The sequence below is a fragment of the Phaenicophaeus curvirostris genome, chromosome 25, assembly GCF_032191515.1.
Source record: "Phaenicophaeus curvirostris isolate KB17595 chromosome 25, BPBGC_Pcur_1.0, whole genome shotgun sequence".
NCBI lineage: Eukaryota > Metazoa > Chordata > Aves > Cuculiformes > Cuculidae > Phaenicophaeus > Phaenicophaeus curvirostris.
Genome location: NC_091416.1, coordinates 5,511,551 through 5,538,013, shown reverse-complemented (window position 1 = coordinate 5,538,013; position 26,463 = coordinate 5,511,551). Strand labels below are relative to the sequence as shown.

The 26,463-nt window shown below is 48.2% G+C and overlaps 1 protein-coding gene across 1 annotated transcript; it reads left to right on the top strand.

The window, feature by feature from the left end:
• The first annotated feature begins 696 nt into the window (after positions 1 to 696).
• On the top strand, positions 697 to 25,658 carry TBCEL (tubulin folding cofactor E like). Its single transcript, XM_069876545.1, has 8 exons — positions 697 to 760; positions 5,382 to 5,523; positions 7,837 to 7,976; positions 10,092 to 10,273; positions 11,271 to 11,527; positions 14,559 to 14,685; positions 15,244 to 15,360; positions 20,582 to 25,658. Exons 2-8 carry the CDS (start codon positions 5,391 to 5,393, stop codon positions 20,898 to 20,900), a joined length of 1,275 nt encoding a protein of 424 aa, XP_069732646.1. The 5' UTR covers positions 697 to 760; positions 5,382 to 5,390; the 3' UTR covers positions 20,901 to 25,658.
• The last annotated feature ends 805 nt before the right edge of the window (positions 25,659 to 26,463 follow it).

Here is a 26,463-nt window from a genome sequence, read left to right as displayed (position 1 = left end):
GGACCTGCTGGTCACGCCGTTTCTGATCCAAGCCAAGATGCCATTGGCCTTCTTGGCCACCTGGGCCCCTGCTGGCTCATGTTCAGTCGCTGTCAACCAACACCCCCAGGTCCCTCTCCTCCAGGCAGCTTTCTAGACAGACTTCTCCTAGGAGAAGGACAAGGGGGAATGTATTTCAGGTGGAAGATGAGATCTTTGGAAAAAATGCTTTCCTGTGAGGGCCCAGGTTGCCCAGAGCAGTGGTGGCTGCCCCATCCCTGGAGGGGTTCAAGACCAGGTTGGATGGGGCTTGGAGCCCCTGCTCCAGTCGGAGGTGTCCCTGCCGGTGGCAGGGGTGGAACTGGATGGGCTTTGAGGTCCCTTAGAACCCAAACCATCCCCTGGTGCCTCCAGCCCTGCCCTGGGCAGCCTCTTCCAATGCACGATGACCCTTCCCATGATGTCAGCTCCCCTCTCTCCCCCATGGTGCAGCTTGGGGCCGTTCCCTCTCGCATAATGGAACCATAGAACGGTTTGGGTTGGAAGAGACCTTAAAGACCACCCAGCTCCATCCCACCACGGCGCCTCTTCCCCCCCCCTCTGACGTCACGGACGGGGCCGGGTGACGTCAGAGGCGCCCGCGGGGCAGCGCCCGCCCCGCCCCCCCGTGTCTCCACGGCAACCGCGTCCCCTCGCGTCACGTGATCCGGGGCCCCGTGTCACGTGATGTTTGGGTGCCGCTTCCCTTCCGGGTCGGAGCGGGCCGGGGCCGCGGGCCGGGGTGAGCGGGGCCTGGGGGGAGGAGGGGGGCTGGCAGCCCGGAGCGGGGTTCTGGCAGCCCGGAGAGGCGGGGCTAGCAGCCCGTCAGGCCTGCTAGCCGGCTGTCTGGCAGTCACCAGCCTCCTCGGCGGCGGGGCCGGCGCCCGCGGCGCGATGCTGGGCCTGGGGAGGCCGCTGTGTCCCTGGGGTCCCCTGCTGACCCTCATTGTCTCTTGGGCTTCCCCGCTGTCCCCCGGGCTCCCTCGCTGTCTCTTGCGATCCCCTTGTGCCCCTTGCTGTTCCCCGTTGTCCCCTGGGGTCCCCAGCTGTGACCTTGTGCCCCTCGTTGTCTCCTGGGCTCCCTTCTGTCCCCCGTTGGGTTCCCAGCTGTCCCCTGCCACCCCCTGCTGTCCTCTTGTGTCCCCTGCTGTCCCCTTATCTCCCCTGCTGTCCCCCAGTCTCCCGCACTGTCCCCAGCGCTCCCTCGCTGTCCCTTGCCATCCCCTTGTGCCCTTTGCTGTCCCCATTGCCCCCTGGGGTGCCCTGCTATCCCCCGCTGTCCCCTTGTGCTATCCTCTGCTGTCCCTTGGACTCCCCTGCTGTCTCTCATTGCACTCTAGGGTCCCACATTGTCACCTTGTGCCCCTCGTTGTCTCTTGGGCTCCTTCACTGTCCCCCATTGGGTTCCCAGCTGTCCCGTTTTGCCCTTTGCTGTCCCCTTGTGCCCTTTGCTGTCCCCGGTCTGCCCCACTGTCCCCAGGGCTCCCTCACTGTCCCTTGAGATCCTCTTGTGCCTCTTGCTGTACCCCACTGTCCCCTGGGGTCCACCGCTGTCCCCTGCCATTCCCTGCTGAGCCCTTGTGCTATCCCCTGCCGTCCCTCGTTGTCCCCTGGGGTCACTCCTTGTCCCATGCCATCCCCAGCTGTCCTCTGCTGTCTCTTGCGGTCCCCTGTTGTTCCCCGCTTTCCCTTTGCTGTCCCTCAGCATCCCCCACTGTCCCTTTGTGGTTCCCTTTTGTCCCCTGTCATTCCCTGCTGTTCTTCACCATCCTCAGCTGTCTCCTGGGGTCCCCCTGTGCCCCGCACTGGCCTCATGCCCTCCACTGTCTCCCACTGTCCCCTGGGGTCACCCATTGTCCTCTGTTGTCTCTCAGAGTCCCCTGGATCCCCCACTGCCCTGTGGGCTCATCCATTTTCCCCAACACCCCCTCCTGATCCTCGTTGTCCTCTGCTGTGCCTTGGAGTCTGCTGGGGTCCCCTGCTCTCCTCTGCTGTCCCCCTGTGCCCCTCACTCCCGCCCACTGCTCCCTGTCGTCCCCCACTCCCTAGGGTGAACAGTTCTTTCTGCTTGTGCTTGTGAAGTCCCCAACAGCGTTTCATGTGCTTGGGCAGCTCGCCCAGTGCCATGGTTTGTCTACCCTGACAGCGCTCCTTCTGCTGTCTCTCAAGTCTGCTTCAAAAATACTTTCTTTGAATCCCATTTCAGGAAACCCATGCACCAGCTTCTCTTAGACAGGTGGTTGCTCTGTTGTATCTGTTCCTCACGCTTTGTTTTTCACGCGTGCAACCATGCCGAAGGGCGTTTAGTGTGTGGTGGGCTAGGACGTGGCACTGGGACTCTTTAGAATGTCATTAATGATGTAGTTCTGCTGAAGGGCCTCTTGTTCTCCTTGTAGGATTATGCCAGGGGAATGGGACTGTTTCCATGTTGTTTTTAGGGATCTCCTTTCCATTCACTCACCGTTTGCCACAGTGTGATGGGTTTCCCTTAGATCTCAAGTCAGGGTCATGCTCTTCTTTGCAGGTGCTTGCCATGTCCTGTGTCATTGGGTCCACAGCCTTGAAATATGGACAGCAAAGACTTCATTGACATTTTCATAGAACTGTGAATTGGTTTGTGTTGGAAGGGACCTTTAAAGCCCATCTAGTTTCATCCCCTGCCGTGGGCAGGGACACCTCCCACCTGACCAGTCTGCTGCAAGCCCCATCCAGCCTGGCCTTGAACACCTCCAGGGATGGGGCGTGCATATGCGAGCACATCTTTGGCAAGCGATGCTGTCATTTAGAAAACCCAAGGTTATTTTAGGACATGAATCGTTCCCTGGGCCATCAGTAGGACAGCAGCTTGCAAGTCATCCCGTCTTGCCCTTGTGCCGGCAGCATTCACTTGAAATGTGTCAGCTCTCCTTGCATATTCTGTTAGTCCTTGCTCCCCAGTGATTGTGGTGATTCAGAGAAGCCACGTGCGTGACAGATGATTACAGAGAATGTGAATTCTGATGAGAAGGGAAGAGGTGACTGCCCACTCCCTGACATTTTTGTCATCTGGCAATGGCATTGGCATGCAAAAGTAAAGCTTGAGAAAGAAAATGTTTGTGATGCAGAATTGTTTCACATCAATGTCATGAGGGTTTTTTTCTCTCGGACACAGGCTGCTCTCCCACAGCTGAAAACACCATTTTTTGCTTTTAGTGTGATGTTAAGGTGATGTTTTAAAGTGGAATTTCTAGCTGATGTTTGCTCAGCAGATAGAGAGGAATGGAGCTAGTAGCAAAGCAAGGTGAAGGTCAGAAAGCTTTATGCATGGGGAAGTTCCTGAATTTCCAGACTACAAGGTCTGAGCGTGCATGCAGAAGGGAGGATCTGTCTGCCCTACAGTACTGAGCTCCAAATCTGCTCTGGAACGAGGCCTTTCAGCCTAAAACAAACAGTTCCTGTAGCCTGCAGAATGTTTTAGCATAAAACTAAATGCCTTGTTCCTAACACAAACTTGGATTTGAGGACTTTTTTTGATTCTGGATATACTAGTGAGGTAAAGGTAAGTCTGAGGTATAGATCAAGGAAGTTGTTGGAGGCTGAAAAAGGTGTGTGGGTTTATTTAAGTAAGACCAATCCTTTAAGTCCCTATTTGTGACACATAAATTTTATATAGAATATAATAATTATAACAGGCTTCAGACAACTTGTTTCTCATTATGCCAAAGTCTTTTTTCTGTAGAGGTGGTGTAGGTAGTCCATTCATGAAGAAGTAGAGCTGATTAAACACGTGATTCTCAGCAAAAGGAACCTAAAGCATAGTTAAATCACTTTTATTCAGGATTTTGTATCTATCCTTGCCTGTAATATATGCAAAAGAAAGTTTACAGCAGCAGGTATTTGTTAGCAACGTGGCTTCCAACGTACACGTGGTCCCACTGTGAACTCAAAAGGATGGATTCCCACCAGGAGCCCTGAAGGTGCAGGTTTCTGTGTGGAATGTCCATATCTGTGTGAGCTGGGCTTTGCTAGTGTACTGGAAACATAATTACACGGCACTTGGTGAAATTCTATTCCATGGGTAATTGGATTCTGCAGCTGATTCCTGCAAGTTCATACCTTGTTTTGCTAGCACGGGTGGGTGTGGATCTCTTGTCTGCATCTGTGCCGGGTAGCAGGCTCTGCTTTGGAGTACAAGACCTCTGAAAACCTGGGAACAACATACTTTCCTTGTAGCTTGACTCCTTTATTACCCAGAAAACCACAGAACATCAAGTTTGGAGTGCAGGCAGGAAACGGGACAGATCAGCTGCGTTCCCCCTTGGGTACAGCAGAACGCTGACTGTCATCGGATCTTTGTGCTAACCACACTTCCAGCTGACGTTCCGTATCTTTCTAGGCAGGCCAGCAGCCTGCGATGTGGCGAGTCTGTTTTCCTGTTCTGTTCTGTGACAGATAGGAAGGGGGTGTTTATCTTCCAGATACATTAAGCAGCTGCACAACTGAATTGGCAAAACTTGCTTTCTGGACTGGCCAAGTGATGTGCTCACACGCGCTCGAGAGCGTTCGGTAACATTCTAATCAGAAGCCCCGGTTTGCCAGCAGGATGGAAGGACTGTTGATCTTTGCAGTTGTCAGAGGAGAAATGATGATGCTTCTTCTGGGGCCGAAGGTTGCTTTGAATGAGCCACTGATGGCAGGGAAGACAAGAGCCCTGACATACCTTGAGTGATTTTACTGTCAAACTGGAGTATTCCTGTGCCACCCCATGGGCTGACTGGTGGACACCTCACTGGCAGTGGCACTGGGCTGTTTATAGCATTGGCCTGATTAAAAAAAAAAACCTAAGGCTATCACCTGCTTTGCACAGTGTTTTTTTATTAACAGGTAGGGAGCTGTGGGTCCTTTTTCAAGTCCTGAGTTAAAGAAATGGGAAGTTACAGAATGAAGACACCTCTTTGAGCAATACCTTACTCTTCAACAGCTCTTTGCTCTTTCTCCTTGCTGGCCTGGACATGTGTTGGAGAATCCCTATGAATATCTTGCAGTCCTCTTGTGAGGGAGGGACCTCACCTTCTGCAGCTTGGGGTATGTTGGGAGCTCTCCTGGAAGAGCATGCAGAGCAGGGAGATCTCGTACTTAGCCTGTAACGAACAGCATGATTGAAAGTATATTAGTGTTCATGGGGCCCTCTGCTTGGTTTTTGTGTCTTTTCAGGTAATGTTTAACTGTAACCTTGAGTTTGCGATGTGACCTGTCAGACTAATTTGCAGTTCAGAAGGGGCTCAACCTGTCACTTCCCGTCTGGCATTCCCAAGGGCCGCTGCTGCAGGGGATCATTAGTTGCTGACAGTTTATATGCTCTGGTTTTTTTCTGTGTCGACTAGAAGTCCAAGATGGACCAGCCCAGCGGAAGGAGTTTCATGCAAGTTCTTTGTGAGAAATACAGCCCTGAGAACTTCCCGTATCGTCGTGGACCTGGCATGGGAGTGCATGTCCCAGCAACTCCACAGGGTTCGCCTATGAAAGGTAGGGTTCTGAGCTGTCCGAGCATCCGTGGGGCTCTGGGAGAGAAGAGTTTATTGGTTGTTCTTGTTGCTGTTGAAAGAATTGCCCTGAATTGACCAGAAAAAGAAACATCGTGATGTATTATAACATGTTCCTTTCTGAAGAGCTGAGAGACTGGAGTCTGACAAAGGCAGAAAGCTGATTTAGTGACCAAACTGTTGCTGTAATAGGAAAGTAAGTTTTCCTTCTACTATCATTGCCAGCAAAACCCTGTGCAGTGCTGAGTTTCGAGGGTTCGGCAGTCCCTGGAGCTTGTTTTCTTTGGACTAGTGATATTATTTATTAGTGGCTGCTGCAACACATGTTTCAACAGAGATAGCTTAACAAATGCACAACAGTTGATCTAAATTCAAGGCTGGTCCCCATGCTAGTGGTGTCATGCGGTGCCAGCAATTTGCATCGATGCCTGCAGGTGCAGGAGTTCAGCATATACAGGAGGGGACCGTATTTCAAGGCAAGGTTCAACAAGTCATTCAGTCTCCAGCGAGGCTGATCTTGTGACTCAAATGAATTTGTGGTTTATTTTGTCTCTCTTCTCAAGGCATCAAATGCTCTTTGACCATGCTTATGCTGACCTAGTGGAGAAATCCTCTCTCCCCTTTGCTTCTGACCTTACTGTCTCGAGGGGGATTTCAGACAGATGTGTCTGAAGCACCATGATGTTCATGTATGTCCTTGAACCTCCTAGACTGCAGAATCTGTGTCGTTCTTTCCTGCTCTTTGAATTGGGTTCATCTGATGCCCTTTAGTCTTCCCTCATGCTCTTGTATGAGCATTTAGTTGTTGCTTGTACAGATTCACATTTATCCCACCATAACAGCCCCTTTTTTATGTAATCTCATGCCCGTCTTGATCTGTAAGAGCAGTTTAAATTCCCATCAGGTCAGTTTGTATCATAACCAGCCCCAGGGGGGAAAATAGCCATGGAAATCAGCTGGATGTAGGTTACACTAACTGAGTTTGGTGAAGGAGAAAAAAGGGCCTGAGTTCAGTTGAGGATAAAGCGTACTGCGTGTCATTCAAAATTAACAGAAACGGAAAGCTGACCTGATGGAATATTCAGTCGATGCTCTCTCTCCTGTGTGTGGCCACCCCCTCACCTGAGCTGTTTGGATGTTGAAAAGAGGGAGTGTTTTTAAGTACTGAAATGTGACCGAGACGTGACCTACGAGTACGTCATGACTAATTCCCAAAGTATAACATTATCCTTCAAAGAAGCTGAATGCTAATATGCTAATGAACCAGGAAACTTGAAAACTCAGATCACTCCAGATAATTCTCTGCTGCTACAATCCCTCTCTAGTGCTGTAGCTGTCAAGGAGAGAGAAACAGGGCCACCCTTTTATGAAAAGGGTTGTTAAATTTTGGCAGATTTTGGTACTCCACAGGGCTTGGGGGGATGTTGTTGTAGTGAAAGAGTGTAAGGCTGATGGCATAACTTGTCTGAGTGTGGATTTCTTATGTTGAAATGGTTTTGGCCTTAGCAAATCAGGCTGTGATTGAGATCCAAATCCTTGTCTGTGCAATAGCTGTGAGAAGTTTTACCTGTGTGGGAAGGAACTGGGGCAAAACCAAAGCAGAAATGTAAAAGGCAGAGTAGAGGCATAAGATTTTCCAGGATGTAAGAAAGCTAAATGTTTTATATCACTAAAAAGGAAGAGCTTAGAAAAGAAAAGTTTACATACATCTTTGCTGTTAATAACCCCAAGTGAACTAAGTAAAAGAGGTTAAAGGGAGCCTGACTGTGCAACTAAGGGCCCACCTAGTCCTGTATCCTCTCTGCAGCAGCAAATGCCTGGGGAGAGCGTAAGTTCTGGCAAGAACTGGTGTAAGAAATGCTGTAAACTACAGAGGAGTGGCCCGTCCTCGCTGCAGTGTGGGCAGAAACACACATAGTAACTGAAGAACACTGATACTTCATGTTTAAACCCAAGAAGACTTCTTGATTGATGAAGGTCACTTAATAGAATCATAGAATGGTTTGAGTTGGAAGTCTAATTCCAACCACCCTGTCATGGGCAGGGACACCTCCCACTAGATCAGGCTGCCCAAGGCCCCATCCAACCTGGCCTTGAAAACCTCCAGGGATAGGGCATTCCACTTCTAATTGTTATAAAATCCATGTTTATCCCGAGATCCTTAAACCCCTGTAACTGGTGGAATTGCTGGCATGTGTTTTGCTGGCTGTCATGTTTGTTTATGCTTGTTGTAACCTTCTGTAACTCAGCAAGGCAGTGCTGACCAGAGGGCAGCTTTTCTTTTCCTCTGTTCCAGATCGCCTCAACCTTCCGAGCGTGCTGGTGCTGAACAGCTGTGGCATAACCTGTGCAGGAGATGAGAATGAAATCGCCGCTTTCTGTGCTCACGTGTCTGAGCTAGATCTTTCTGACAATAAACTGGAAGACTGGCACGAGGTAAAACTGGCATCTTTCTGAATCACTCTGATGGCTATTTCTGTGACTGCAAACGCATTGCAGGTTTTAAGATTACTTTATTCATTTGAAGGAGAGAGATTTCCATGTTTCATGATTTCTTCTTCATCTTTGAAGCTGATTCTTATTTACTTCGACAACTGAGCAATAAGCGTGAGAAATTTGATTCGTTTGGGCACTTCATTTACCTCATGACTTATGATCATGGCCTGTGTGTGACAAATATGTATATTTTATCATGCAGAGCAGCAGAACTGGCATTTCTAACGTCAAGAGGTTAATGAGCAGTGCAGTTCTTAACGGAGTAAGAACTTAGGAGGTCGAGGTAGTGAGGGTTTTGCCACTGTTTCTGTGATGCTGGGCAAGGTATTTCTTCTCTCTCCACTTTAGTTTCCCTATCTGCAAAACAGGTTTAATAACATTTACCTCAAAAGGTGTTTCTGAGTCCACATTAATTAATGCTAAACACTATTGTAAAATCCCCTGAAGTGCTTGGATGGAATATGCTTGATAAATGCAATGTGATATGAGTAAAACAATTGCGATCTGTTCAAATGTCATTAGCAATTCCTCTCTGACTTATGCTCTGCTCTTATGCTAGTGCTTTTAGTTGGAAATATGTGGAAAGGAACAGGATGTGCAACATAAAAGTTATCATCTCTTTCTGTTGCATCAAACTCTTCTGTCTTTAAGCAGGTAGTGAGCGCAGTGTTTGCAGAAGTGTCCCAGCTCACGCAAAGTCTCTGTGTGAGACAACGGCACGTTGCTGGCAACTTGGCCCTCTTATTGACCCGTGGTAATAGTTTGCCTGTCTCCTCCCATCCCAGCTGTTTTGTGGAGTGGAGTTCTCTAGCCAGGGTGTTTCTGACTCTTATTTCTTTTCTGGATGAATGTCTTTTTCCCCAAACATTTGACTGCCCATGAGTTGAACTTCCATCTTAGTGGTTTCAGATGGCTGCACTTTGGCCTCTGGACTTGTTCCACAATGTGAGGGCAGCCTTTCCCACCTTTGTATCACCTGCAGATTAAGAAGACACGTAGCATCCCATTATTCTGGTCATGGAAAAACATAATGAGTACTGTTCTGCTGGAACACTCCCTTGTATGTCTGCTGGCTTTGTATTAAATTCTTAATCTAAACTCTGAGTCCCCAGTTTGCCTCTGTAACTGGTGTGTGAATAGCATTGGAAGCTGCTATTTCCTTACACTGCTTCCCACTGAATCATTTACCCATCAAAGAGGAAAATGGAATTGACGTGATGTCTTTATTATGAATTGACGTTGCCTTGATTCTATTCACTTAATCATTGTTACATGACTACGAATTGATTATCGTTCCTGCACCATCAGTGTGCTGGCAGTATGTGGGGCAGCACCTACCCTGATCACACGATCCATTGTGTCCTGAGCTGTACAGTCATCGTCTTTGGCTTTTCTTTCTCTTTCTTGATCTTTCTTCCTCCCCTCTCTGCTGCTTTGCGCTCCGGTGCACATCTCTATGCACGAAAAGAGCAAGTAGCCTCAAGCAGAATTACCTGAATTTGCAGACAAATTGTAAGAAAGCTGCTATTTTCAGAGCAGTGGGATCGAATAAAAAACTCATTGTGTGTCTGCAGCAAGCCCCTATCTGTCCTTTACATTGAGAAAAACAACGAGGCCTATGCTAGAGAGGAGCAATGTGGTCAGTGTTGGCTGAGAGACGTGCCTATTGCATCCCTGCTAGACGAGGGGTACGGCACACTGGCTCCTGTAACCTGCTGCTGCCTGAGCTCAGTGTTGAGGTGAATTCAGACTTCAGCCAGAAAAGACTTCACCTAAGAGACTGCCTTTCTTTTATCAAGCTGCTCAGAGAGTGTGATTAAATGTACTCTTGAGGTGAATGAGCAATTAACCAATTGATCGAGATCAGTGAATAGCTGGAGTATGAATTACAGGTGCTTATCCAGAAGCCTTATTTTTTTACCTATATCATTTCTTTGGCTTGTGGTGATTCCAAAAGCTCCTCTTCTAGGAGATGGGATATTATTGCCTGAGGTCGATTACTGCCTGATACGCATTTCTTTCTTTCTTTCTCTTTTTTTTTCCCACCCCACTCAGGTCAGTAAAATTGTGTCCAACGTTCCCCACTTGGAGTTTCTAAACTTGAGTTCCAACCCTCTCAGTTTGTCCGTTTTAGAGAGAAGGTGCGCTGGGTCTTTCGCTGGTGTTCGCAAACTTGTGCTCAACAACAGCAAGGCTTCCTGGGAAACAGTCCACACAATCCTGCAGGAATTACCAGAGTAAGCACGGAGAATTGGTCTTAGAAAGGGGCGCTGACCTCACGCGGGTCAGGGCTGGCTTATCAAGCCTCATGTTGAGGGTTGAGAGGGGTGTGAGGATGCAAATGTAATCAGAGGAGAAAAAGGGAATTATTTTCTTTGGGAACTGGCCAGGTGGATGCTTTACATTGTCTTAAAAGCCTGAGGCTTCTTGTCCAAATATGAATCCTGGAGATGGATAATCACCCTGACAGCGTAGGAGGGGGGCATGCTTTCCTGTGAGTCACTGCACAATGAATGGTGCAGTGCATACCTGTGCTAATAGCTTTTGAATGGGATGTAAGTCCGAGGGTCTGGACACTTGTCAAGTAACATTTCATCAAGCTTTTCGGTGCAAAAGTGTTGATTTCTGTGGCTTGGCCATGTTCCACCTTGGCAGTGGCATTCTGGCTCGCCGAATATCCTCGGTGGCTTCATTTTATAAAAGATTCCTCCTCCTACAGCTCTGTAAGCAGAGATGACAGCCGTATATGTGTGCTTCCCTGGGATAAGGGGAACTAGTTAGTTATCTGAAATCTTAGTGGGACTTATTCTTTCTTTAGTGGGACTCTTTGGGAGAACTAGCAATGCAAGGAAAGAAGGGTCATCAGCGTTGTATAAAAACACATTTTATTTTAAGTGGGGAGCACTGAGAGCAGGTATGGTGGCCTGCTGGGTGCAAATGTGGAACACCACCCCAAGCAATCTGTTACACAATTAATGCAAGGAGGTGGGGGGAAGGAACGCTATAAAGGTATTTTCCATCTGTGGAGAAAGCTAAGGGATGGGAGTGGTTGAAGCACTCCATTTGGAGTGCTCAGAGGGATTCTCTACACCAAGGTTTCAAATCACATTAGGAGCTGTTACAGAAAATAGTGTTTAAATCGCCTATGCATGTTGCTGTAACTGTTGCTGTCCAAGACAGTAGCTGTTTCTGGAAGTATGAGATGAATGATGTGATCTTTCTTCCCTTGTGCAGCTTGGAGGAGCTTTTCCTGTGCCTTAATGACTATGAAACAGTGTCTTGTTCTCCGGTTTGCTGTCAGTCTCTCAAATTACTCCACATAACTGACAACAATCTTCAAGACTGGACTGAAATTCGAAAACTGGGAATTATGTTTCCATCACTGGACACACTTATTCTGGCTAACAACAACCTCACGACCATCGAAGAGTCAGAAGATTCCCTAGCAAGGCTGTTCCCCAACCTGCGATCCATCAATTTGCACAAGTCAGGTGAGAGCCTGGAGGCAGCATGCTTTTTGTTCCCAGTGCCTGCCGGGACGGGAGGAACCAAGCGGTCAAATCAATATGATTGATAAAGCAAGGTCGACTTTATTCAACAGAAGTTAAGTTATATACTTTCCTTATACTCAATTACATCATAGTATTACAATTTTATTGGTTAGTAACAGCATGCAAATACATATTCATTGGCTATATTCATATTACCCCCATGTTAATATTCATTAACTACTACGTGCTATTTTGCTTCTAACATCCTGCTATAGTTTCTATGTTCAAGGTCACAACGTCCTGTTTTAATTACAATGTTTTCTAAACTATGTGCTGACTTATCTTAGAGTAAGGCTTAATGTTATCAAAAAGAATTGCTTGTACAGCCACCTGCTCTTAGCTCATCGTTTAACAGGGAGACTGTTTATACAGCTCCTTCAAGGGAACCTGTCCTTGTTCACTTAACCATTTCCCAACAAATGCCAGTGCCAGCAGTTGATCGGAGTCTCTCCTCCTGGGTAGGTGAAGAACACGCTTGCCTGTAAGTAACCTGCAGTCAACATTGCTTCCTGCACAGTAAGAGGGCAGGTAAAGGCAGAAGTGCTGAGCAGGAGCCTAAACCTTTCGGATAGTTGCTGTAGCAGTGATGAAAATGTGCAGCGACCTTTATCCCAAGCTATCCTGGCTTCTCAGCAGAATCAAAAAGCTGTTATCAATGTAGTCCTGTCACGCTGAAGTCCAGTTTACAAGTGGTGCTAATGCTGGGCCATGCAAGCTGATGTCCTGGAGGGTATTGACCCAAAGAATGTAGTGTTAGAAGAGGAAAGGAGGCAAGAAATCAACTTGCCCATCTCTGTGGGCTCTGCCTGCTGCTTTGGGTAGTTATTTGAGATGAATTGGAGTACTGTGGACTGACAGTTATTCAGAATGAGCTGGCAAAGGGTTGTTGTGTTAGTAGTTTCCCTCTGTTTCCTGTCCCTGCCTCGGGTGTTCCTGGCTGGAGAAGGATAAATAAATGGCAGTGGAAGGGATGAAAGAATCCCATTTGCCTTTTATTCTCTGTTTTATCTTGGGTAGAATAAGCGTGCGTGTAGGTATGTGGCATGGAAAGGCTGAGTGTTCACCAGCAGAAGCTGTCTGTCATCTGCACTCAGTTAGAAGCTCACCACAAGTTGTGCTCTAGGCTACTTTTACTCTTGAGCCCCAGAGAATTTTCAGCCAGCACTCCAGAAAGAGAAGCAACATTTGGCATATTGAGAAGGGCACCCTGTGCTTGGGGACAGGGGAGCTGCGGGGCAGCGCATGAGGGCTGCAGTGTGTTTGTGAGATGACACGTACCCGAGAAGTTCTGCTGAAGGAGTGCTTAATGCATCATCATCTTTTGTTCTTTACAGCTTTGTATGCTGTGCAAACTATAGTTAAGTGTTAGCCATGGTAGAAGGTACTTTATTAACGTGCTCTGCAATGTAAGCATCAAGGAATCCCTATAATAAAAGCTTAAAGCTAACTAGAGGAAGAAAAGCCTGTTAAGCTGGATTTGAAAGCGCTGTCTCACTGAGGAGCAAGTGCTCCTGTGGTAAGTAGTTTTGCAATTTTGATGCCAAGTACTTAAGAACTCTGGGTTCTGTATTTCATTTTGATGTTTTGGGAGCAGAAAGACAAATAGAAATCCCAAGAAGCATGTTAAACATTCTTCTTTTTTAGGGAAAGCTGCTGCACTCCAAAATTCTTTCTCATGAAGCCTCCAAACTGGCGCCTCTTTTTGCTGGCTTTTTTAGCTTTGTGGAGATTGGGAACAAGCTAAAGATAATGGGATTTAGTGAAGTTAGGGCACAACCGGGTTATGAGGGGATGAACACGACTGACAGTCGTTTCTCCTTCAGTGGTGGTTGTCTCTCTCCATAGGCTGCTCCCAGCTGCAGGAGCTTTTTGGCCCTTTCAGAGCAGTGTGATTCAGAGAGGTACAAGCTGCTCTTTGGTGTTGCTGAGCCCCAGTTCTCCTCCTGTCACAGACTTGCGCTAAATTTGTCCGTAAATGCAGCTGATACTGGTACCCAGAGGATGGCTTCAGGCAGAGGTGACCTTGGCAGAAGTGATTTGAGCGCTACGGAGAAAGGAAGTTCTTCGCCCACCTCACATGAGATGCTTTGATACTTACAGGAGTTTGATTTCGCCTCTGAGAAGAGTCCACCCTTCTAAGTAATGTCTGTGACACATTGATCTTGAACTTGGCATTTTCTGACAGGCTTTGCTCAAACCAGACCCTTGATTTTGTTTGAATCAATAACTTTTCTGTTTTTTCACAATTTTTTTGCTGTGGAGTGTGTGGAGAAACAGGTTCTCTAAGTCACGTTGCCAGTGTAAGCTTCTGGAGCCGTCATCGGAAAAGCATTGTGGTAAACTTCAGGATGAGTAGTGTTGATCTCGCCACGTAATCAAGGGTCGATTGTCAGCTTCTTTGTTTTACCCTCTCTGCTTGCCTTGTTATCCTGAATGTCAGGACTTTAGGGGAGTGAAACAGAGTTAAAGCCTTTTTCATTAAATGCCTGGATGGCTTCTGGAACTGTTTTACCGTTGGGTTGTGAGCAGAAATGAGACCCTAGGTGGTTGTGTGTGTGAGGTAAAGCTATTTGACAGCTATTTAGTGACACCTAGAATGACAGGAGTTCTGATGACTTTAATACTTCTTACGGCAGGGTCCCTTTATAGATGTGGCCATCATAACCAATGCTACTCGGGCATCGGCAGTGAGGTCAGGGACTGAACGGTCCATAAAGAACTACACTCCCTAATCAGCTGTGGAGATCATCCTTCTAGACACACAAAACAGCACACGAGAATTCAAACTACTCTGTCTTGTAAGCAGCCAAAGGAGATTTTTTTGCAGCATGTCGTGAGGAAAAAGCCAGCTTCTCAAGGAAAGAGCAACTGATGCTCAGTCGTCACCTATGTTCTTCGGCTGTGTCTGATTATCTCAGATACCTGGGGTATATTATCATGTTTGGTTAAGCAAGTCTTTTCTTCCAAGCAGGTCTGCATTGTTGGGAAGACATTGACAAGTTAAATTCTTTTCCCAAGCTGGAGGAAGTGAAATTGCTAGGAATCCCTTTGCTGCAGTCCTACACCACAGAGGAACGCAGGAAGCTGCTAATAGCCAGGTATGTTGCTTGTTTATCCTGCTTAGCAGAAGTCTTGCATGGCCATGAATGGCTGGCAGCGGGTCATTGGAGGAAGAGGCTGTTAGGAGATGGGATTTTGTATGAATTTGCTGCCTTGAAAGGTCTTAGCTTTCTTTTGCTGTGTGGGAAAGTGTGAGTAGTGGAAATGTGAAGTCTAACTTCTCCTCTCTCGGTGAGTTTGGAGGTGTTCAAGGCCAGGTTGGATGGGACTTTTGAGCAACCTGATCCAGTGGAAGGCAGCCATGGATGGATTTTAAGGGCCCTTCCATCCCAAACCATACTATGATCCTGTTCTTAGAGAATTTTGAGTCTCATACGTGCCTGTGCACATGTTGCATATATGTGGCAAAAGGAAAGTGCTTAGTTTTGAATTTGCCTGGGGAAACCACATAGTTGAGGAGACTGAGGCGTGAGCTACCTGGTGGGATTCTCCTGGTGTTAATGTTGCAGTACGTAGCTGTTGGTGGTGACTGTCTGGTGGTCCCCCTGGCTGGATTTCTCTTCTCACTGACTGTATTTCTTGGTGTCTGCATGCAGGTTGCCATCTATTGTCAAGCTCAACGGAAGCATCGTTGCCGATGGGGAGCGAGAAGACTCGGAGCGATTCTTCATCCGATATTACATGGAGTTCCCAGAGGAAGAAGTCCCATTCAGGTATGAGTTCTTTGTCATGGAAAGGAGAGCAGGGGCAGAAAGAAAGGTGACTCAACAGATGATGTTACGTGGGAAATCCAGGCTAGCTGATCCATGAAGTAAACCATCCCTTGCCTTCCTCCTGTCTTGCCTTCATCGTTCTGTTTTAGTTAATGTCGTTAGATCAGAGTGTTGTCTGATGACTTGTAGGATCACTTCTGAGTCAAAATTGGTCTTAAAGTGTCCGCGTCAAGTGCCATTAAACAACATGGCTGTTCAGTTCATGATCTTCATTGCGTCCCGGCCTCCCCGATGCCTGGCTTCATAACCCACCTGTGTCTGGAAGTCCCCAAAAGCCAGTTCAGACCTTGCTCTCTGGTGCCAGGCTGGGGCATCTAATTCTCTTGACCATCTGGTGTGTGGAATGCGACTGGCAATGGGAAGCTGTCCTCTCGTTTTCAGGCCTGCAAATCACAAGTCTGATGGTTTTTCTTTGCCAACAAAGTATGCCCAATGATCCGTTGATCTTGGTAAACTAATGAACTTTGACAGATGCTGTTCAGTTGGTATCTTTGCCAGCATCTGCTTACGGCTTCTTAATGGGCTGAGGAAGAATCATGGAGCATCAAGTCACTGTGTTTACGTGCTTGCCCTAAATCCACATGTGCTTTTCAGGCACCAAAGCTTCATAGCCCTTTCTTTAGAGGAAGGGGGTAGGACAACAGGGTGTGTTGTGGGGAATAGACAGAGATAGAGACAAACAGGGTGAGAAAGTCAAAGGTATGGCCAGGTACAGATGAGAGCGGTGCGAATGGAATCTGGTTGATGTTTATGTTGGCTGGTCAGTGTTTCCCCCAGCTTAACTCTTAGGTAAAACGCTTCTTGTCTTTTGAAAGCCAGTACAGGCAGGGCATGGGGAGTGAGGACGTGGCATTTTGTGTGAATACTGGTACGTACAGCAATTATAGAATTTGTTGAAGGCATACTGGGGTCAGCTCAGAGGCGAAGGATACTAATGCAGTCAGAGAGAGAAGACAGCTGGTGATCCCTCTTGTGCCTTTTCGGAGGACAAGTCCTGGCTTGTAATTTTAGAAGCCCTTGAAGCGGAAAAATTGAAAGAAATATTGGAAGGGATAGCAGCAGAGGCGGAGAATGCAGGGGAGAGGAAGGGGAAGGGGAGCTGGGGACTGCAAGCTCATGGTGCTGCTTCCAGAATGGATCATTTTCCATAACATTTTATTTCTAAGGTAACTGTTCCATGTCTCTGTGTTTGTGGCTCAAGAAGGGGAGGATAGTGTGGCAGCTGAGCCCTCCTGCTGCTCAGAATCCCACCCTTTGGTGAACAGAGCTTGGGCTGCCCTGGAAAACCAGCCAGGAGAAGGCAAGGCAGCCCCTCACACCAAAAGCATTCGGTTGCAGACTGGGAGGGGAACCGAGGTACCTTTTGATTGTGGTGGAAAGGGTATCCTGCCCTGAGCTCAAGAGGAAAGGTAAATAAATAAATGTACATGAGAGGGAAGGTTAAAAAATAGGTGGCACGTACTGAATTTTCTCCAACTGGACTTGCGTCTCTAGGTGTTGTGATGCCAGGTGCATTGCATGTCCAGGACACGATGGGGTGTAGCTTTAAACACATGTAATGGTGCTGTTGGGATGTGGACTTTGGGAACAGGCTGTGTGCACCCACACAGTACCACACACAACTGGGGCTGGTTTCCAGGTAGGAGACTATGTAAGAAATTACTAATATCTTACCCATCCAAGAAATCTGTGCTGGTCTTGATCAGCGTGCTATCTTTCTGCATGGTGCCATACAGGAGAATTACTCCCCCCCTCTGGTTTCTTAACTTTTAACCACCGTTACTGCCCTTTTTGTGGTCAATGGTCTCTTTGTCTGAATCTCTTCGTCTGTGCAGCGTTTCCAAGAGACTTTTACAGGTACTGATGAGGGTTGTTCTGTTCTGGAGGGGTTGTGTGCTGCTACTGAGAGCTTTCTAACCAAGCTGCAGGTGCCTGAGTGTGTCCCTAGTGCCGAAGGGCTGCGTTTCCATTCCTGGACCCCTTGTAGGAAGGGAAACCTTGGCATTGCTTACCAGAAGGATTTTCTGTGTGGTTGTTGCTGAAGCTCCCTTTTCTTTGCTCCCAGATCTGGTGTGGTCTCTCCCAAAGTGGTTTGTAATTAGAATCTAATGAGGACAGATGCATGTTGTTGCTGGGGGTACGGCATCTGCATTGCAGTGCTGCCTCGAGCGGAGCAAGAGCACACACTTGGGCACGGAAAACTTCATAATGTTAGCAGCCCCTCTCAAGACCATCGAGGTGTAGCGTGCGATGAGTGAGCAGCACGCTCTCTCACAGCACATCCCCCCCCCGCCTGCATTGCGTGTCTTCACGGGCTGCAGCTCCCAGAGATCGGAAAGAAAGGGAAAGAGAAAGAATAATTTCTCTCTCTGGATGTCGTGGGTTAGAAAGGAGCGCTGAGCGTACAATCCAATATTGGCTGTCTTCATGAGTGACGTCTTTGTGTCTGTGGGGTTTTAATGAGGCCTCTGCTTGTCTGGTCCGCTGTTTATCTGCAGAGCATCAGAGACACTTTTAGCCAGGCTCAGTTCAGTAGCATCCTCTGCTCTGGCAGCCAGCGTCTCCCAGGCTGCAAGGGGTGATTAGAAAAGTCTCCAGGGTGCCTATTATCGGGGTACAAAAGAACCATGTGTGCCTTCATCCTTATTGATTTGATGGAAGCCAGTCGCTCAGACTCCAAACTTTCTTTGCAGGCATACAGGGAGCAAGCTGAATGCTTGTTCTGCCTTTCCTCAACATCAGAAAATTTAGGACAACATTGCCTGACCCTCTGCATATTTACGGCCACGTTTGGGTAATCTTAGCCCCCTCATGGTAATTCTGTCTCACTTGCTTGAAATTTGTCCCTCTCTTCCCACCATCAGCCCTGTTCACTGCGCTTTCCCTCAGTGCATGGATGCTGGCAGCACTTCTGGTTGGCATGTGAGAAATTGTTCTGGTGTGCAGTAGAAACTGTGCCACAGAGAGGAAACTGCTGCAAAGAAACCCTCCTTGTTGGCAACTTGTTGGCTAGCGCTCACTTTTACTGTGCACCATAGCCCTGCGGGTAAAATATGGGGAGCACGTTGTCCCCTCTCAGCACTAATGGCTTTTCCAAGTAAATAGACCTGATTTTATCACCCTGGCGACTGTGAGAGCCAGGCACCAACCTGCCTTTGGATGCTCTGCCCTGGGGAAGGCTCCTTTCGTCTGTGAGACTGGGGAAATCCTAGTGCATTGTGGCCCTTACCTCATTCCCCAGCAGACAGAGGGTCTGCTGTTCTCCAGGAACATTCCTGCCTTGAGCAGGACTCCCTGGGGTCACCCAGCCTGCCAGGTCCCATCATCTCTCGGCAGGGTCCATGACACAGCACTGATCGCATTCAGCTCAGGCTCAGATTGGGAACAAAAAGAGCTTTCTCTGCAGCACACAGTGGAGAGCCTCTGAAACGTTACCTTTTCTCGGCAGCTCTTGGTCTTTGTCATTTCGATCACATTGTGTGGATTTTGTTGCCCTTTCGCCTCTTTCCCAGCCCGGCAGCGGAGATGCAGCCTTGTCTGATCAGAGCAATACTCGCAGAAGGCAGCAGGAGGGTGAGCTTTCCGTTGCAGGGGACGGCTCCCCAGGTTGGACCTTGCGAAGGACAGCAGGAGAACTTGTAGAGAAAGTCATGATGTAGCACGTAGCTCAGCTAGTAAAATTCCCATATTTTAGAGCAGGTGTGAAGGATCAGTTGGCCAAAAGTCCCATTTCTGCTCAGCTTCCAAACCGTGTAACAGCTCACCTTGACCTGGTGATCTTGGTGATCTCATGTTTAGTGGAATGTTAACATTTGGGATCCTAGACGGCCTCTTGGAAAACAGAAGGAATGTCTGAAAATCAGTGGGGCTGTGAAGCCCCAGATGCTGGGAATCTAGGCTGGGGGCCGTATCCTTTGCGTGAGCACCAGCTCGCTTCTGGCACTCTTTAGTGAAGTACTTTTGGAAGAAAGAGAGGATGCTCCACTCACAGGACTCTACGCCTCCTGCTCTACCGCAAACACTTCACTCCCAGAGGAGGAGGTGTAGAGTCTGGTGACTGTAGCATCCTCTCTTTCTTCCAAATCCCACCACAGCCATGGCTGAGGTTTCTGAAATTATAGGAGCCCAGTAGAGAGTTTTGCAGCTGAGTTCTGTTCAGGAAGCTGTTTTGAGACCCATCAATTTGAATTTCTCAGGTGGGTGGGAACTTCCCCTTCCTCAGGTGGATGATACCTCCTCCCTCGCTGGATGCCCACTGGTTCACGTCGGTGCTGCAGAGCAGCTCAGGGACCATGAGACAAGGTGACTGGAGTGGATGGGCTTTCTGGGTTTATTTTCTCCTTTACAGCTTCTGGTCTGAGAAACGCTGTGTTCTGTGAGTGTGATGCTGGCAGGGAGGAAAACAGAACACACACCATCCAGATTTATTCCTAATGGATGTCTGTTGAGGTCATCAGGCTTGAATTGAGGTGAATGTTGCCTCACGTGGGGCACATTCGTCTCCCCAAAATGTGAGAGATTTGGCAACAAATGGAGAAGAAAGCTGGGGTTTTCCTTTAGGCACTGCTGGGGAGGAGACTTGTATGGAGACAGGCACGCGCTTAGAGCCTTTGAATGCTAGCTCAGCAATATTCTTTCATCGTGAGAGTCTTGCTGGTTAAACTGTGAGATGTTTTGGAAGAGCCACATGGCAGCCAGTCGCTGACACGGAGGATGAGGACAGTTCATCACTGTCTAGGCCCTGGTTTTAGCTCTTCTCAAACAGTTCATAGAATCATAGAATGGGTTGGGTTGGAAGGGACCTTAAAGCCCATTCAATTCCACGCCCCTGCCATGAGCAGGGACACCTCCCACTGGATCAGGTTGCTCAAAGCCTCATCCGTCTTCGCCTTGAGCATCCAGGGATGGCGCATTGGAGTTCTGGGCTTTAGATGAATCATGTCTTGGAATCCAGGCTTGCCGTCTTGTCATTCAGTCACCTTCTTGTCATTCAGTACACTCTGTGCAGTTGTTTGTTTGTGCTTTGCACCCCTGTAGCATCCTCAGATGACTGCTGCTAAAGAGAGGTGGTGTCACAACATAAAACCAAAACCAACTTGCAAAACATGCCCCGGCTGTGCAAACAACTGTGCCGTAACTCTGGACTTGTTTCATTTTTCAGGTATCACGAGCTGGTCACGAAGTATGGCAAGCTGGAGCCCTTGGCAGTCGTGGATCTTCGACCCCAGAGCAGTGTGAAGGTGGAGGTTCACTTCCAGGATAAGGTGGAAGAGATGTCGATCCGTCTCGATCAGACTGTGGCAGAACTGAAGAAGCAATTAAAAACTATAGTACAGTTGTCGACAAGCAACATGCTGCTCTTCTACTTGGACCAGGAAGCTCCTTTTGGTCCCGAGGAGATGAAATACAGCTCACGAGCACTGCATTCTTATGGCATTCGAGATGGAGATAAAATTTATGTGGAGCCCAGGATGAAATAGCCTCTTTTGACCTTGTGAGTGCACCCGTGTGCACATATGCCCCCACACACCCACACACATGCATTAAGGAGTTTTTGCAAGGCTTTTATTTCGGTCGGTTGGTTGAGGTTTGGTTGTATTTCTATAGCAGGTAATTTCTAGCCCGAAGGATGTGCCCTGATCTGAGAACCATGCCCACCATCCACTGCAGGTGACCTTGAGGTGACAATTGACTTCACTGCATGTGTCTCAGTGTGTGCAATACCTTGATGTTTTCTTTGATGCTCCGGTATACTCGTGATTTGGCATGAATGGTCAGTTGTTTAAGCTAAAGACCGCTAGGGTCCATAGGGAGCAGACAGCTCAGTGCAGAATTTGACATGTTTTTTTTCTAAATTTGCAGGGATTTGGCTCCACCAGAGCGCCCTTTGGCCTAGCTATCCGACTGTGGCTCGAGCTCGCTGATACATTTTTTTTTTTTGCAGCTGGGTGCTGTCTCAACCTTTTGTTGTGCTCGAGTTCACCGAGAAGATCTAAACCAGTATTGCGCTTGATGCAGAGCTCAGGTACTTAGTGCATCCACTTCACTCCACTGGTTTGGTTTGTGTGAGTGCACAAGATGGGGGAAAGGAAGAGACTTTATTAGAAAGAAACTATTTATTTTCAAAACGCACGCTCTATGTCCACGCTGGTAAGAAATGTGTTGATTTCTCTGCTCCTCTGATGCAGCATCTGCAACCTGTGGCTCTGGCACTCTGGAGGCAAAGGGATCCTTGCTGAGCGTGTTGCAGAGTGAATTTTGGCAGGTGGTGGATTAGTGTCGCATTGGAAGGACTTTTAGAGTAACAGGTCACAAAGGGGTTGAAGAGCAGATTCCCCGTTGATTCATCCTCGCTGGGCCGAAGAGATCCTCCAGTATGCACTTACCCCTGAACCACTTTGTACAGAAAGTGGAAGGACTCAAATCGCTCTCCTGGGAGAGAGCAAGAGTGAAGTTTGTGTTTGTGTTTGTTGCTGTTGCACCAGAAATGAAACCTAGCACTTTCCCTGGGACCCCGGGCTGCGAGGTCCCAGCTTAGGCTCCTAACTGGGAGGCTGTGTTGGCTCGGATCACCTTCTAGAAGATGAGTAACGGAGCAACTAGACTCACATTTATTGTAAAGCAGGTTTTCACTATCTGTATCAGCTTCCCCCCCTGCACCTTGTAGGCATCGCTGCTTAAATTACCCCCTATTTTCTACTGCAGAGCAGATTCCCTTTCTTCTGTGATGGAACCCTCCTCCCTTTAGATCTCGTTTCACTTCCCTGTGTCCTCCCTCGTTCCTCCATCCCTCTGATGAGGTGAAGACTTTTCAGATGACGTAGTTATAAGCAGCTGCATCGAAGTTTTTGAAGCTGTTCAGTGCGAGCTCTGGTTACACATGAACTTCTGACCTTCTTTTTGAGATGCTCCCTTATCCCCACGTGCACTTTCTTTCCCATGAGGCTTTTGTCCACATCACCGAGCTCTTTTTATATTCTTGGAGTTGTGTATTTCTCTTCTTATTTTACCTAGATTGTGGGGTGGGGTAGGATGGGGAGGGAATGGAGTATTATCTCATAGTCTTCAGGTTCACTATATGGGGATCATTTGGAGGGGTGTAGTTCCGCATCCAGAATAATGATGACGGATTTAAGACAAGATAATGATTTCTGCCTCATCCCCCTGCCAAAAATGTCAATCTCCTGGCCTTGCTGAGATAAGCAATAGGGAACAGGCTGGAGAGGTGGAACTGTGCAAACCTCATGAAGTTAAACAAGGCCAAGTGCAAGGTCCTATGCCTGGGCTGAGGCAATCGCAAGCACAATTACAGGCTGGGCAGAGAAGGAATTGAGAGCAGCCCTGAGGAGAAGGACTTGGGGTGCAGGAGGATGAGAAGCTCAAGATGAGCCAGCAATGTGCACTCACAGCCCAGAAGCCAACTGTGTCCTGGGCTGCATCCAAAGCTGTGGGACCAGCAGGGAGGGAGGGGATTCTGCCCCTCTGCTCCGCTCTCATAAGACCCCACCTAGTGCCCTGGGTCCAGGTCTGGAGTCCTGAGCACAGGGAGGACATGGAGCTGTTGGAGCGAGTCCAGAGTAGGCCACGGAGATGATCCAAGGGCTGGAGAACCTCCTGTACAAGTCCAGGCTGAGAGAGTTGGGGTTGTTCAGCCTGGAGAAGAGAAGGCTATGGGGAGACTTTAGAGCAGCTTCCAGTACTGAAAGGGGCTCCAGGAAAGCTGGGGAGGGGCTCTTGATTGGGGAGGTCAGGGTTAGGATGAGGGAAAACAATTTTAAGGTGAAAGAGGGGAGATTGAGATGAGATCTTAAGAAGAAATGTTTTGCTGTGAGGGTGGGGAGGCCCTGGCCCAGGTTGCCCAGAGCAGGGGTGGCTGCCCCATCCCTGGAGGGGTTCAAGGCCAGGTTGGATGGGGCTTGGAGCCCCTGATCCAGTGGGAGGTGTCCCTGCCCATGGCAGGGGTGGAACTGGATGGGCTTTGAGGTCCTTTCCAACCCAAACCATTCTGTGACTCTATGATGACTCTGTGAAACGGAGCAAGACTCACCATAGGTAGCGGAGAGGCCGAGGTGCGCAGCTCTGGAGCCGTGGTACATGTAAAACAAAAAAGCAGGGGGGTGGCGGCAGTGTGACATAAGATGATGCTTTTATAAGTAAGAGCTTTACTGAAGATTTTCCATTTGGGCAGAGGAAGGCATTCGCTGCCTTGTAGCGGAACTCTTAAGCCAACACTTCTGTATGATATATACATACATGAGCGTAGAAAAGTTGTGTTTAATAAGATATTTTGTTATAAAACAAAGTTTTATGAAGATATGGTTGTTTAATATTAGAAGCCTATTTCTCCCCTTGACCTCCAGGTTAAGTAGGTTATCCCTGAGTCGCTGCGGTGTCAAAGCGACTGACAGGGATACAAAAGTATCTCTGACCTAATTGTATAGAGCAGTAATTGCCTATGTGGGTATTTATGGCATTGTAGCTGGTATTAATGAGGCGCCGTAACTCTTGACCAACTTCCTCAGCACAATTGAATGTCTCGGTTTCAGAGAAGGAAATAAACACCATTAAAGGATTGAGTGGGACATTAAAGAAGACCCAAGGACGTGCTTTTAAGTTTGTTTGCCCACAAAAGGTTAGCCTGTCCACAGAGGGGATGGTGCTGTCACACGCCAGCTCAGAACTGTCAGTAAATCACACTTTTATTTATGGTGGAGCTGGATGGTGGAAGAAGAAAACACCTACTGGCATATGAGGTCAACAAGGACCCTGTAGCTGCTGGGGATTTGGTGCTAACACCCAAACCGGCTCCTTTGGTCTGTTGGATCAGCAAAAGTCATGGTACCAATATTGCTGTCCTGCTGCTGTGTCAGAGGAAAGTTCTCAAACCGCTCACCTTCTGTGGATACCAAAAATCTAGGTTGGTTTCCTAAGGAGAGAGAGTTATGTCCAAAAACCTGGGGACAGTTAATCCGTCGGGGTGATTGACTTTGGAAAGTAGGGCCAAATGGCACAAAACCAATGTGGCAAAACATCCCAAGTCGGCTCGCTTTCTTTTTATACCTTTTAGGAAAGGGTCTTGTATGTGTGCATACCGGCTCCTGGGGAGAGAAGAGTTTTGGGGCCAAGAATCCTGGAGCGTCTTTAGGTTTGATTTAAGTCAATGTGGGGCTGTACCCGGTGCTGTCGGCATAAACTTGCTCTAACAAAAGGTCCCTGGGTCTGTCGCATTCCTTTGAGAAAACAAAGTCGATTTTCAAGCTTCTCTGGCTTCTCTGTCCTTCTATCCGAGGGCTACTTTTGTCAAGAACTGTTTTGTTGTTCATGCTAGTTCATGCATAAAAGTCTGCCGCGGGCAGTCTACGCAGTGGGAAAAGCACCTGGTTCGGAAGGAATTAGGTGACAGCTATATACCAAAGTGTCGCACGGCTCCGTGTATTGAGATTCGACTCCGTGCCCTTGTGTTTGTGGATATGTTCCTGTTGAATATCCATGTTTCGGGCAGATGTTTCAGGCGGGGCGCTTAACTGGTGGTGTTATCAATATGCAGAACATGGTAAATGGTCCCTGCTCCCCCAGTGGGATTTGAAATCCCTTTTATTGGGAGTTGCATCCATCGCCAGGGCTCAGAGGAACAGCACCTTCTGGGGAGAGGCTTTGCCCTCGCCTACTCAGGTCTTTAATCCGAAGGAGGTGATGTGGCAGCTCTGCCTCTATCGCTTGCCGGGTTTGCTTGTAAATGAGATTCCGTGGGTTCTGTTCATAGGTTCTGTTCGTATGCGGATTTGGAAATGGAAACGAGGTGCTGAAAGCAGCCCAGAGGCTAAAATCTGTATTCCTGGCAGCTGTGCCTCCCGCGTTTGAGTGTGGCACTTCTGGAGGCGGCAGAGAGACGCCTTCCCCAGAGCAACGTTAGAGGGGCTCCAGCCATCGCTCGCCTTTGCCTCCGTGATTGCTTTTCTGCAGTTACTGGAAACTTCAAGTATAATTTAAACATGAAGTTCTATTCTTGCTCCCTATTAATGATGCATCCATATGTAATTCTAAAGGGGAAAAAAAAAAAAAAAGGAAGAACTGTAAGTCTATCTCACTTTTTATTCTGGTTTCTCTCATGGGGATGTAATTCCTGCTCCCACAATTTGCCTTTGGTTTGCTTGCAGACTTGGCAGTGGAGTTCAGGCCAAACAGGTAATTGGTTTGGATCCGTTCAATAAATTTATGGACGTTTTTACACAAGAAAAGTGTCCTGAGTTTTGCGCTTGTGTGTTCCTGGAAGCAAAATGTCTCCCTCCATCTCCCCAGCACCTTCGGGAGAGGGAAAGCTGCTGAGATGTTTGGTCCTGATGACCTCGTGGCGGCTGTTTGCTGGTGAGCTCAGGCACGGCCACCTCACTTGTGCGAGGTGCTGCTTGTTGCAAAGAGAAGTCGCAGTGCTGGGAGACCTTGTCCTCTTCTGGAATGTATTTCCTCATGGCAGCGACTCGGCTTCCAGGTGAAGAACGAGGCTCGAGCTCATTCAGGCTGCCCAGGGCTGTGGTGGAGTCACCATCCAGGAGGGATTTAAAAGACGGGTGGATGAGACACTCAGGGGTGGTTTAGTTGTGGATAGGTATGGTTGGACTTGACCTCAAAGGTGTTTTCCAACCAAACGATCCTATGACTTGCTGTTCCCTGCTCCGTATCCTTGGTGGGACCAGCCTTGCGGTTAAAATAGCTTCACACTCAAGGAACTGCATGTAGTTGTGGAAGGGGAGGGCGGTGTGGCCCATGAAAGCAGTAGCCACATGCCTAGCCCATGCTGGCCTGCGCCGAACAACCCTGGGGAGAGGCAGGAGGAAGGAGATGCTCCTCCAGCTGGGACACAGCCCCTGGGCAAACCCCTCACTGAGGGATCTTCCCCAGGCTGGGCTGGTATCTCTTGAAATGGGAATGCACAAGGCACTGCCTGCAGTTGCTCCACTGAGGTCAAGGAGACACAGGCTCATCTTAATGCTTGTTTTTTCTTGAGGTCGGGCATGGGAGGGAAGTTTACTGCTAGAAGGAAAA

Excerpts from the sequence above, each read along its gene's own strand:
- TBCEL (XM_069876545.1), top strand. The coding sequence starts at position 5,391 with ATGGACCAGCCCAGCGGAAGGAGTTTCATGCAAGTTCTTTGTGAGAAA. Across the intron at positions 7,977-10,091 it reads AACTGGAAGACTGGCACGAG|GTCAGTAAAATTGTGTCCAA; the intron begins GTAAAACTGGCA and ends CACCCCACTCAG. Across the intron at positions 11,528-14,558 it reads CATCAATTTGCACAAGTCAG|GTCTGCATTGTTGGGAAGAC; the intron begins GTGAGAGCCTGG and ends TCTTCCAAGCAG.